General features: G+C 34.5%; 1 protein-coding gene across 1 annotated transcript in view; it reads left to right on the top strand.

The window, feature by feature from the left end:
* LOC129218753 (histone-lysine N-methyltransferase NSD2-like) overlaps nucleotides 1-14,328 on the top strand; it is a 136,349-nt gene that overhangs the window by 69,624 nt on the left and 52,397 nt on the right. The window contains exon 3 of the mRNA XM_054853076.1: nucleotides 10,216-10,412. Coding sequence (XP_054709051.1) covers nucleotides 10,216-10,412 — 197 coding nt within the window. The remainder of the gene's footprint in view (nucleotides 1-10,215; nucleotides 10,413-14,328) is intronic.

Raw genomic sequence — 14,328 nt, 5'->3', positions numbered from 1 at the left:
TGATAATCAAGCATTCAACAGTATGCATTCAATTATAACACTATTCGAATGAAACATTCGAAAGGCGCAGCCCGTCTTTCTGGGGGAAGGGTTAAAAGGTTTCAATGCAAATTTTTTTGGAAGACAGAAAAAAACCATGCTCATTCATAAGTAAAATCATTAACTTTTCAAAGCCAGCCCTTCGACCGCCTAAATGACGGATCCGCCCCTGCAACTAAAACACTTCAGAAGCAAGGGTGCCCATCCGCCCTGAGGTCAAGCCCCCCCCCCCCCCACCCTCAATATCGCAGAGACCTCCCCCCAACAATTGAGAAAAATACCCCTTAAAACACCCCCCTAAAAATGTCAATGTCTGCGCCATGACCCCCCCCCCCTCCATAGGTGGGCACCCTTGTCAGAAGTCAACTATATTGAGAGGTTCACTCGATTATGAAATCGATCGAAGAATACACTGCTCGAGTGATTGACATCTCGAGAACTCAAGATCTCGAGAACTCAATATCTCGAGAACTCAACATCTCGAGAACTCAACATCTCGAGAAGTTCAAAGTGAGAACTCGAGCAGTTGATCGCTCGAGAACTCGAAAAGTAATAATCGAGTACTCGAGAAGTTCATCGCTCGAGAACTCCAGATACGATAATCGAGAACTCGTGGTAATCGAGTTCTCGAATGATCTTGAATAATCGAGTGATTCGATTATGAGAACTCGATTATGCCCATCATTAATACTTCATCCTGGTGAACTATAAAAACCAACCAACAATATTAGAGACAGAGCAAAGCATGCATGGAAATTCATTCATGCATCAAGATATTTGCCAAACATGTATCAATGTAATTGATTCTGTCAACTCCCCCGAAAAGTTGCATTTTGTAGTTTTAATAATGAATAATTCACAAACTTTAGAAGTCATTTTATGTTTTTTTCCTCAATGAATAAAAATCTACATCGTGAATGCAGTTCTAAATTTTAGCATGTTTTCCAGATAGTTTTTTTAATTGTATAAAACTTCGATTTTTAATCAAACTATTTCTTACATGAATTAGATTATAATTAAAGACCTTATAAATTTTGAATCTCTACCGACTTCAAGAGTTCCGCGCACACACGAAAAAAATAATGTTTTTGTCTATTGAAATTTAGACCACTTGCCAGAGCAGAAGGAATTAACCCAGGGATAGGAAACTTTGCATAATAATTTTTGATAGGGATTTACGAAATTCAAGACAGGCCCATTACTTTAAATTTATTCTGGGGGGGGGGGGTAAAAGACGTGAACTAGATGAAATTTTATCCAAAAACCACGCCCACTTATGTCGGTTTTTCAAAGGGGAACATTGATTCCCTTCCCTTAAACCCTCTAAATGACCAACCTGGTTCAAGGAGTGGTCTGACACCTTTGATGTGATTTAAACTTTGAAGTATTGCAGCGTATTGGGCATGTACTACTTTGTAATGCGTGTCTCTCGTATTTTAGGAAATTTTTCAAAAAATCTCAAAATTGAGGCCTTTTGCCAGAGCTGAAACAATTAACTCACAGGATTGAAATTTTACGCAGTAGTTTGTCAGAAAGTTAAAAAACTCCTACGCTAAAATTTGAAGTCCTTAAAAATTTAAAATATTTTGTAAATTTTTGCTTTATTTGATCTTTTTCTAAAAAAAATCTCAAATCCATGTCTCTTGCTAGAGCAGTGAAGACATTTACTCAGAGTCATCATATTTCGTACAGTAATTAGTGTTAGGGAGTCGCAAATTTTCACACTAAGGCTAAGTGCTCTGCAAGAAATCGATTTTTTTCGGCCCACCCTTTTAAATATACAGTTGAATCCCAACTTACGCAAGGGATGCGTTCCAAGTCTCCTCGCATTGGTTGATATTTCGCTTTGTGGAAAAGGGTATCTATAAGATTTTTTTATGAACATACCAATTATTTCAGACTGTTGAAAACACCCCTCAAACTGTTTTAGCCCATTTCTTAACTTTCCATTACCGAATTTAAACATAGGGAACTAAAATTTTAGTGTACTTTAAAAAAAGGTATGGTTTTGAATAAAAATACTGTAACGATGCACAAAATTAATGGGAGAAAGTGGCATAAAATGAAACAGTACGGTACGTATAGTTCGTAGCAATAGTATAATGCAGCACTAAACGGTACTGTACAGTAGATACAGTAATGCTATTTGGCGCTCCTTTTAGTTCAAGCATATCGAAAGTCTTTACATTTCTTCAGTTGTCAGAAACATTCTATTTTTATAGCTTAAAACAATGCTCCTTTGTTCTGTTTTCAGTGCTAAACTTTAGCCCCGTAACATCTTTCATTTTAATAAACTTCAACAACTGAATCATGTCCCCTCGGTCTCTCCTTTGCTCAAGACTGTACACTAGGGTGTCCCAAAAAAATAAAAGTCGTCTTTTTTAAACGCATACCCTCTTATTTTTTTCCTTTTATATGAAAACCATTGTAAAAAAAGTTTCATGCAATTTGAAGCACGGTAACCCGTGCCGACTTGCGCCTAAAGGCCTAAACATGCAAATAGCACGTGTGTTCTGTTGGCATAAATTAAAGTTAAGTTTAAAATCCAAAAGTTAAGATATTTAAACTAAGCCAACATTAACTGGCCGTGTAATGTCAAGTTGGAGACAAGCAAAAAACATGTTTCAGAAAAATACATTTATTAAATATGACTAGAATAACATCCCCATAAAATACACCCCCAAAATATCATAACATAAGTGGTTCCAGTAAATAAAGAAAAATGTCACCAAAATGTCGATGCAATCGCTTGCCACTCCGAAGGATCAACTTTAAGGCTCCCAAAAGGTCCGCCGGATCACACTTCAGGAATGTCCGTAATGAAAAGCACCATTACACAATTCGTAGATCGGTGAACATCTCAGGTAGACACGTCGGAACACACTTCCCCGGCATTTTAATTGGCCGGACACAACACAACTGTTTCTTCACCTGGACTCACTAATTCCAGGACTTGGAAGATTAAATATCACATACCACAAAAAACCCCCGCTAGCATCGCGGGGAAAACCCCCCCCACACGTGAGCCGGACTAGGCTTCACGATCAAACACAACAACTGGGGATCATTGAGAGAAGAGAAGACGAGAGACTGATCGCTGCCACTCGCCACAATATATATGTTTTATCAACCAATGAGATTCCATGCCTCGATGACGTCACCACACTAACTTCTACTTTGACCATCACTCATTTGCATATTCCACTGCCGCGAATATTCGTACTCCTCTCCATAGCACGTGCGGTCAACGAGTGGAATTAATTCGAGTCGATCAGGTGACAACTCAACTTTTCTGAATCGACACATCGAGACATGCAATCTCCAATGATTTCAGTAAACAGTCGCCATTAATTATGGCGTGGGGGAATCGTCGATTGAAGTGTTAGCACTAACTAGTTGACAGGTTCTACTTTTACCAGACTGGGCTTAAAGTAGGTACACTTAACTTTAAATTATTTTCTTTAAATTATCGGCTGTGGACCGAGAATAAAAATAAAATAAAATAATATTTTATGCCAACATGTTCATAAGCAAGCGAACGCAGGCGACGCGATACTTTGCGAAGCTCAAAGTAGCTGTAAATAGTGCACAGAAAACAAACGAAAACAGAAAAAACATATGTTGGGGGGGGGGGGGGGGGGCTTATTCGTGACAATTTGAAAACCGTCAAACGTGTCAGTACGAATACAATGCGGTCAGCAAGCGCAGTATAGTCCTTCCATAGGGAACGAAACATGGCAGTGGAATTACTAAGTTCGAAAAAAGAGAGATTTTTAATAGGAGTCGCGTAAAACACCAAATTACGAGCTCGAAACTTTCCTCTAACGGACGAGTTCTGTCTGTTTTGTTTTATGACATTCGAGAAGTAAATTTAACAGTCAGTGAAAGTGCAAATCTCGCTATTTGGGAAAGCATCATCTTTTGGGAAAAGGCAAGCATTCCCACCAAATCGTTGCTAAATTGTGTGAATAAACTTTAAAAACCTGTATCAAATTTGGAGAAACTTACAAAAAGATGCACATAAACTGCAAGAAGTATTCAGGCAGCGCCAACAAGAATTCGAGAGTAATTTAAACAATTTATTCAGTATTGCACATGCTTATGCACTTTGGTTAATCAAAATAGAGGAAGATGGGATTTTCTCTTTGAGCTGTCAAAGAAGAAAACAGGCGCATTAAATACAATTCCGCTTCAACATCCTTGGAAGTGTATGAACCTGTACAAGAAGATTCCTCCTCAAAATCTAATAAAAACATTAATCCAGAAGATTTCCCTGAAACATTTAAATCAGTACCTGGAACAAGTTTATCAGAACTTGGAACAAGTATATTATAACCTGGAACAAGTATATCAGAACCTGGAAAAAGTATTCCAGAACCTGGAAGAAGTATTCCAGAACCTGGAACAAGTATTCCAGAACCTGGAACAAGTAGTATCAGAACGTAGAACAAGTAAATATGTAATGAGCAGCAATTTTATTATTCCAAAATCAGTTGCTTATGTGTTTATTCTTGAAGCTACTATTGACGCACTTGGGTGTAACATTGATGAATTTCCCATAGGTAAATCTTCAATTCAAAGAATTCTAACCAAAAAGCGGAAGGAGCACGAGGAAAGAATAGAAATTAGTTTTCAGTACTAGGTACCTTATGTAGTGAATTTACCTTGGGATATGAAACTGTTGCCTGCTTTGGGTGCTCAGAAATCAAAAGAAGATCGCTTATCTATAGTTATTTTATATGGATGTGAGGAGCAACTCATTGCTGAGTCTAAACCGGATAATTCTACAGGAAAAGAACAAACACAGGCTGTTTGAAAGGCAGTTTTAGATTGGAATCTCGAAGACAAAGTTAAAACTCTCTGTTATGATACTACAGCTTCCAAAACAGGTCATTTAAGTGATTCTTGCACTATTCTTGAGCAAAAAATTGATAGAGAAATGCTTTCCTCTGCTTGCCGCCATCATATGTATGAACTGATCTATCCCGCTAAAATACAGTGCTATGGAGGAGCTGCAGAGTTGTCCCGAACGTACCCTAACTTGGAAAATTTACTTGACTTTTACCGTGCTAAACTTACTAATACCCTTGCTACGGTCAGGGATGACTATCAAGATTTGATGGAACTGCCTATCATATTTTTAGGTGGAGATACAGAAAAAAAAATTTAAAGTAAGACCATCGGGAGCCATGCACCAAGCTTGATGGATGGCTCGAGCGATTTACTCCCTAAAACTATTATTGTTTAGTTCACAACTAAAATTAGATACGAAGGAAAATGAAGCATTGTTTGATGTCTGCTTGTTTTTAGTGTGACCATACGTGAAACCATGGCTTCAATGCATTGCATTTTCGCAGTCAAAGCACCCGAAAAAGATTTGTGCTTTTTGAAACAAGTGTACGAAAATGTGGACTCATATCTCAAAAGCTGCTCTACAAAAATTAATCCAGCTTTTATGGTATGGTCAATAATATTTCATTTCTTGATGTGTAAAAGATTGTCTCAATGCTTAGAGCAGTAAACGATGCAACTGAAAGAGCGTTAAAAATGATGCAGGACCTACATGGTTTGCTAACAGCTGATGAGGAACAAAAACAATTTGTGTTACGTTGCGTTCAAGAGCTCCGAAAGCTCTATCCTAACTGCAAAAAGCAAACATTGAAATAAAAATATGTACAGTAATGTTTCTTGTAGTCTAATATTGTTGTAAATATCTGCTTTAAATAAACTGATGTTGCGTGTAGTAAAGAATTATACAGTTAGCAATTATTCCACTGTAGTCGCAGTACAGGATTTCAGGTCCAACTTTGACCACAAGTCGGCATGGGTTCCCCTTATTTTATTGCAATAAAATTTTTTTTCTCATGTTTCTGAGGTGAAATGGAAAAAATTTGGAGGGTATGCGTATTATATTTCACAAATTTTTTTTTCGACATTATATCTTGGGACACCCTACTGTACACATTTAGCATTTTAAGCCTGGAATCGTAGTCTAAATGAGAAAGTCCATTTATTAGCCTTGTAGCCCGCCTTTGAACCCTTTCCAATACATTAATATCTTAAGATAAGGAGACCAAAACTGAACAGCATACTCCAAATGAGGTCTTACGAAACTTCTATATAATGGCAGAAGAACTTCTTTAGATTTGTTTGAAATAGATCTATTGATAAACCCAAGCATCTTATCGGCTTTGTTACTAGCTATGCTGCACTGTTGACTAAACTTTAAATTCTGACGTATTAAGACGCCCAGATCAGTAACTTTTCTTGCCTGACTAATGACTGAACCTTGCAAATAATAACTTGTACACTTATTTCCATGCCCTAAATGTAGCACTTGACATTTCCCAACATTAATAGCCATACCCCATTTATCAGCCCATTCCGTAATATGATCTAGATCCTCTTGCAGCTGATTGCTTGTTCTTCATTTTCTACAATCCCTATAACTTTGGCAACATCAGCAAAACAATTCATGTTCCCAGAAATATTTTTATGAATATCGTTCATAAAAACAATGAACAAAACAGGCTCTAACACTGATCCTTGAGGAACCCCACATAAAACCTCACTCCGTTTAGAATAATTTCCCCTCACATCTACCCTTTGTTGTCTTGTGGTCAGGCAGTCTTTTTCAGGGAGAGTCCAGAGCGCCCCCTTTTTCTCTAATATTTTTGAAGGACACCCAATAATTGTGATTTTGGGCCTATCAGTTTAAAAAAATTGAAAGAGAGTCCCTGAACCCCTCTTTTCCCGGAACTTTACCAAAATGGCCTACCATTGCGTTTTTTGGACTTCAATTTAAAAAAAAATTCTGGGGGAGACCCGCAGACACCCCCCTCCTGTAATTGGCGTTTTTTTGGTTTTTAGAATTTCAATATCAAAATGCTTAAATATTACAATTTAAACTAAGTTCATGTTGTCAGAAAAGTAAAAAGCTTAAAATTCAAATCAAACAAAGATTCCAAAACTGACATCGTGAAAATCTACAACATTTATAACCATAAATTTTTCCTTAAGCATGCATGCTGAGGGGGTGGGGGGGGGGAAGGCTGAAAAATATTTTCCGTCTTGAACACATCATCAAACTTGCACCCATGATTGTAAGTTTTTGAGGTTTTTCGGTAAAATTGAAAAATGCTTTTATTTCATTTTATCTGTGGCGTAAGAAAAGAGATGGTGTCCTGATCCGAACCCCTAGCTTGAATCTCAAAATAAATTAGTTCCTACAAAATATAAGTTCTTATGCAATTAACTGCTATGACAAAAATTAAAGTTTTTCTCTTTTGTTTAAAAGGATGCTTTTCATCATATAAATTATCAATTTTATATGTCTGTGAAAAAGGTAAATCAAATTATGAGTAGTTTGTAGTTGCTACATTTTGAAAAAAGTAGTTGTAGTTCTCTACAAAAAAAATGTAGTTTTTCCTATCACTGCTTGGGACATTAATTTCTAAGAATCTATTTTTAGCAATCATGGTTTTTGTAATCTCTAATAGTAACCTTCACCACTAAATGGTGCCATAGTAACAATCAGCACCAAAAGAGTTAAACTGATGATTTTGTGAAAAAAAGAAAATTTCATGACTCAAGTACTATTTTCTTCACTTTTATTTCATTTTCTGTCTTAGCATTTGTAAAACTAATCATTGGAATGTTATTTTTTATAAAAGAGGAGTACTGGAAATATTTTGGTTATGGAAAAAATAATGATAGTGCATCTAGATTGACCACCACTTTGGTTTTTCCAGAGGTAGGAGTAGTCCTAAAAATCCTAAAATTTCAAATTTTGTCCTAAAATGCCTAAAACTTCGAGTTTTGTCCTAAAAATCCTAAAATGATCAGTATGTTATTTCCTACTTGCACAGAAAAATAAAATTCAACCTAAAAATGAAACTTTTCATGATGATATGCCTATATTTTAGGATAAAATAAACTTCGTAGTCCCTAAAAAAATTTCTCTTAAAGAGAAAAGAGAAAATCCTATGCTGTTGCTTTTTCTTTTGGTGAGTATGAATGCAGTTAAACAAAACATATGCTTAATATATAAAACTGTTTGTTTTATTTACTGCTTTGTAACTCTTGCAGTCATTCCTCTCCTTCAAAAAATAAATAAAAATATTACTATAAAGAAAATAAACAGCTGTGCAACAAATGTTGCAGAAAAAGAGTTTTGGGACATGAATAGAATATGATATTTTTGTTTTTTCCCACTTGAAAAAAAATTTAAAATATAAACCATCAGGGCAAGGGGCAGTATTCTTTTGTTCTCTAATTGTAGTTCTGTGTGTGTGTGGGGGGGGGGGAGGAATCACAGCTTATTGAAATAAAATAAATAAAATGTATGGAGTTAGAATCCAAATATGAATGCTTGGTTCAAAAAACATAGAGCAAAATTTAAATGGTTTGTTCCTAGGTGGGAAGTAATATTTATTTTTATCATGCTTATTTCTTGTTAGCTTGTTCTTCCAGTACAGAGTCAGTTTGCTTTGTGTTTTTGTCCTGCAAAGTTGGATTATTCCTTGCACATAAAATTTTTAAATTTAGTCATTAACTTTTTGCTTAAAAATGTAGAGCAATTTGTGTAATTAAAATGCCACGAAAAACGAAATTATCTTCCTTGTGGTTGGAAAAAGCAGACAGAAATGGATGCAAGATCAGTGCGGTGCAGAAAAGGATGCATTTAAAGCAATTAGTTCTGTTTGCACATTATCTTTCCAATATTGATAATCAAGGATTTTCACAAGTATTGTTTCATGCTGATGTGGCAAGACATCAGTGACGTCCATGTTTCTTGTCTTCTACTGAAAACAAATTGGTTATGATGAATGAATGCAAAGCTTTTGTACCACATTCACTTCAAAGATAAAATTTTGACTGTAGAGGTTTTCTTAGTTATAACTGCTGTAAAAAACAAGTATTCACTTGCATCTTTAAATGATTTATCTGTATTTTACGGGGATATTTTTGATGATTCTGAGATAGCAAAAATATCAAAATATCTGATACAAGATAAGTACAAAATAAATTTTGGACTTATGCCCCCTACTTTAAAACCCTCCTTATTAAGGATATTTCTTCACCATTCTTAGTAATTCACTTTGATGAAACAACAACAAAGTGAGTAAAGAGGCAATTCGACATGCCTTTATCCTACTGGTATATATTTCTACTTCGAAATGTACACTTTGTTATTGAATGCATTCAATCTTTTATTCTTTATCTATTATAGTTTTAAGATTGAATTAGAAACGTTTTGTCATCCACTATGAAAATAAGTTGCAAAAACTTTATCTTTGTTGTCATAAAAATGTCCTAAAACTTTGCCAAAATTGTGTCTTAAAATTTTTGAAATCACCAGTCAGACCCCTGTTTTTCTCAAACCATGTGGTGATTGTACCTTGAGACAGCCAAACATATTGTACCTTAGGACAAGTCCCAAGGTGCAACATATGCATGGTTCTTAATAATTAAGATATCTTTAAGAACATAGAAAAAGGTTCTAATCCGATGTATTCGTCTCAAAACATTTAATGTTAAATAATAATTCATAATTTTATTATTTTTTATTTATTATTCATAATTTAATTCATAACCATGACAAAAATGTTTTTTGTTGCAAAATCGGTGTCGAACCAATTTTGCACCAAAAGACAAAAATAGGACTGTTTCCTGAATCATGAAGAGTGTCCCATGGTACAATAGTATGTGTCCTAAGGTACAATATGATATTGTACCTTCGGACAGTTTGGAACTCTTACTTTAAATGGCTGGCAATATTTTATTTTCAAACTGTCCGAATTTTTAAAAATATATTGCAGAGAAATATGTTGGGATATTTTGTTGTGACTTAGATTTTAAATTTGCTTTAAATTGCCTTTAAAAATTAAAATGTAAAAATTGTCCCTAATTACAGCACTCTCCCTTATTCCACATTACTAGTACACTACTATACTCCAAAATGCTTGTATTTTATTGATGAATCATTAGTTTCATTTTAAAACTGCAATGTGTGCAGATTCAGATTACATGTAATTCAAGAAATAACTTAAAAATTGTAATAAAAAATGAAGATATATGACTTTAGGAATACATCAAAAAGTATTTTACCTATTTTAATGTATATTTATAAGCATATTTTAACTAAAATGTGTAGAAATCTATAAATTTTTGCAGCTCGAGGGAAACCTAAACTGATTTATCATGTGCAGTTTTTTGGTCAATCTGTGGAACACGGCTGGACTAGTCCTGGTAGAATATTTCTTTTTGATGGTACTGGAGAATCTGGATTCAACAAGAAGAAAGAAGCTTTATTGCGTCAAGCATGTGGAAAAGCAGCCAAGAAAAATATTCAAGTTATGTTTAATGTACCTGTACGTAAATGTTTCTATTTTGATAATGATAAAATAATTGCTTTTTGGTTAAATAGTAAATGCTGTTGTTTTGTTTAACTGAGTTGTGGTTTTTTTTCCACAAAATCAGTTTATTTTAGAGGTCAAAAATTCAGAGAAATTAGCATTTCAATATTCTGAAGAAAAAAAGAAAAAAATGAGGAAGAAAGTAACTTCTCGAAAGTTCTACCAATCAGAAAAATTTTTTTTTTCTTAAATTTGCACAGAAATTCAAACTGTCACAACAACGCTCCAGAAAATTACTCATCTTTATTAAACAGTTATTTTGAAAATTGCACACTAACCTACTTTTGCATTAGCAGGATTGACAGCTATTCACGTATTGCAGTTTCTCTGCAATAACAAACTCTGCTAAAAAGTTAGTTTGCTTTGCATTTCTTGCCAAAATTTGTTAACGAATCATTTTCAAGCAATCTGTCTAATGCCCCTCTTTTCTGGCGTGATGTGTTTCTATCAGGACTTTTGCTAACACATACATTCTTCTTTTTCTGGTCCCTTTCACAATGTATTATTTTTAATTATTTAGTTTTAAATAACTACAACACTTTAGTACTATTATTCAGTCTTCTCTATTTTTATTATATTTTGTTATTTTAACATTATAATCGCGTATGTACGGATATGGAAAATCAAAGTTATTAATGTTCAGACTTAGTATGAACTTTGATAGTTTGTTAATTACAGTGTACTCCCTATTATCCGTGCTAATCACCGGGCGGCGTAGCACGGATAATCGGAAGACACGGATGATCCGAAAAATCATTTAAGGAATAAGCAAGGTAACTATTTAAAGGGAAATTAGAGAAAATTAAATAATACATATACATACTCACACAAACCAGGAACTTTACTTTGAAATTTATTGCATAAAAAATCGGTGATACATTTTTGTTTTGTTTTAAATTGTTGCGTTTGTTTAAATTGTTGCGCATGTCCATATGAATTTCTCTTACTGCAATTATTTCTCCGTAATCGTAACCTCTTTCACTCATGTAATCCAATAAATGTTCCACAGATTGTAAAGCAGTAGAATGTGAAATTGTATTTTCTTCATGTTCATCTTCGTTTTCGGTATCATCACTTGCATTTGATTCAGTAACAAGTTCAATGATATTTTCGTGAAATAGACATTGAAATCCTGATTCACATTCGTCGCTTTTTGAACCACTCTTCGACATTTTCGGCGTCAACTGATTCGAAACCTTCGATTTCTTTAACTTCCTCAACGATGTTATCGATATTATCTTCGGCAGTCGAAGATGATTCTTCATCCAATGACTCTTGTGGCAAGATTTTTCTCCAAGATCGTGCAAGGGTAACTGATTTTACCTTTCACCAGGTAGCTACTATACCATGCACTGCATCCAATAATGAATACTGCTTCCAAAAGTTTAAGCATTACAACTTCATGGATCAAGTTTTTTAAAAGTTCAGCTCTGTACAGTCGTTTCATTGATGCAATTACACTTTGATCCATGTGTTGTATTAAAGGTGTAACATTTGGAGGGAGAAATTTACCAGTAATTAACCTGTCATCAGACTTCAGCAAACTTTCATTTGGATTTAATGGAGCATTATCTAAAAACAGTACTGCTTTCAAAGGTAAACCTTTAGCTTTTAAATGCTTTTTAAGTTCAGGAACAAAATGTTCGTGAAACCATCGCAGAAAAATATCTTTTGTCATCCATGCTCCTTTCTGATTACATTACATAACTGGCAAGTTTTTTGCTCTGTACCTTTAAATGAAAGGGGTTTCTTGGCCTTCCCAATCATTAAGAGTTTCATTTTATGGTCACCTGAAGCATTTCCACAGCACATGATGGTTACTTGCTTTTTAGGTGACTTGTGACCTGGGGCTGATTTTTCTTCTTGTGAGGCAAGTGTTTTTGTTTCATGGGCAGATCCAGAGGGGGGGGGGCATGCCCCCCCCCCGAGAAAATTTTAAGAATAGTTAAACCCCCCCCCCCCTTTTTTGAGCAGAAATGTAAAAAACTTCCCTTATGATGCATGAGAGGGGGGCCATCGCTACCCTGAGAAAATTTTTAAAATAGTTATAAACCTTTTTCAGAGTTGAATATTAAAAAAAAACCTTATTACTCCTCAAAGTCCAACATGAATATAAAAACAACGCCGAGGAGCCATTAAACCACATTGAGGAAGTTTCAACTATAGTGAAAACTATACTTGAGCCTCTTTCCTCACTTAAAAAAAAAAAAAAAATCATTGTAATTCATGTGAAGTCTAACTTGAATTTAAACAAACCTCACGAAAATTTTAAAAATATCAAGTGTATACCAAATATTTGAGTTCATTTAGCACTTATGACCACAGTGTCTCCCACAAAGCGAGCAAGAATAGCCGGATGGTTTCTGGACTCTTTGGAAGGTAGGCATATTTTTTACTGTTAGTGGCAGATAAAGAAATAACCACGATTTTGAAATCTAGAGAAAATGTCTGTCTAGTTTCATATGTAATTCGATATAAAAATATAGTATTTTGAGAAATAGATTCACACACCGTAATAAGCCAATATCTCACTGCTGGATAAGACGAAAACGATTTTTCAGTCCCTGATTTAAGAAATGGTTAGTTATTTTAGTAATTAACACCTACACAGGTTAACTATATCGTATGCAATATTAAGTTGAAACTAATGGAAATTACAATTTGAGAAAAAAACATAAGCGCAATTAGATCCGAAGATTTTGTATGATATAACACTTTTGTGTTGTTCTTTTTCATATTTTAAATGTGTTTCATTTCAAAAACTTAGTTTTTCTAATTTTCAAACTAAAATATTAACATTGCTTACAAATTTACGTTGCAAAAAACCTATGCTTATGTACATTGGAAATAAAAGCAGCTCCTAGTTTAAGTTTGAAAGAAATTTGTACAGAACTTTTCAACGAAACACTTTTTATATATATAATATTTTTAAATTATTTTTTTACTATCCTGTCAATAGATATACTACCTGTTTCAATATTCCATCCGAACAGACAAACAAAAATTAATAATATAATACATTTAATGCTTACGCATTTAGTTAGTTAGATTTAAGTTTGAACCTAGCCTTATGATGTAATTATTCTTCATTCCCTTTTTAATATGGGACCCTCCAAACCACTCTTCTTGTTAATATTATCAAAGATTGTCTACAGTACTGCGTTTAAAAAAGTAACTTGTAAAAGTTTCCAGGGGAGGGTTCAACACCTCTTCTTTTCGCCAACATCGTTCAAGATTGGCCTAAATTTTGTTTTAAGTGCCTGAGTTTCAGAATGTTTCCGGGAGAGAACTCCTTCCCCCCGTAACATCATTGAAAGTTTTCAAGAATTATGTTTTTGGAGCTTCAATTTGGAAAAATTGCTGGTCCTCTAAAAGTTACTCATGAATCATGGATTGATTACATTTGCAATTTAAAGAGTTCAATTTCGAAAAAATTTTGCGAGAGGACCTCAGAATCTCTTCAGCCCCTAACCGTACCAAAGATAGTCAGTCTAGAATGCGTTTTTAAGTCTATAAATTCAAAAAATTTCCTGGGATGGGCTTTTTAATCTCTCCTCCCCTTAACATCACTAAAAATCGTCTAAAACATCCTTTTTTGAGCTACAATTTCAAACAATTTCCGGGGGAGCATTCCAAACCTCTTCTCCCTTACCATTACCAATGATAATTAGAATGCATCTTTAAGACTGTAAATTACTCGTAGAAAAATTTCTTTGTATGGGCCCTTGAATCTCTCCTTTATGTATCATCACGAAAAGATCGTATTAAACTGCTTTTCTTAGCTCTACAATTGCGAAAAAAGAACCCCCCGCTCCTTCTTCGTAACATTATTGGAGATAATGTTTACGTTTTCAAGGTTTCAATTTCGAAA

The sequence above is a fragment of the Uloborus diversus genome, chromosome 3 (assembly GCF_026930045.1).
Source record: "Uloborus diversus isolate 005 chromosome 3, Udiv.v.3.1, whole genome shotgun sequence".
NCBI classification, from domain to species: Eukaryota; Metazoa; Arthropoda; class Arachnida; order Araneae; family Uloboridae; genus Uloborus; species Uloborus diversus.
This window is presented reverse-complemented; position numbering and strand designations above follow the sequence as displayed.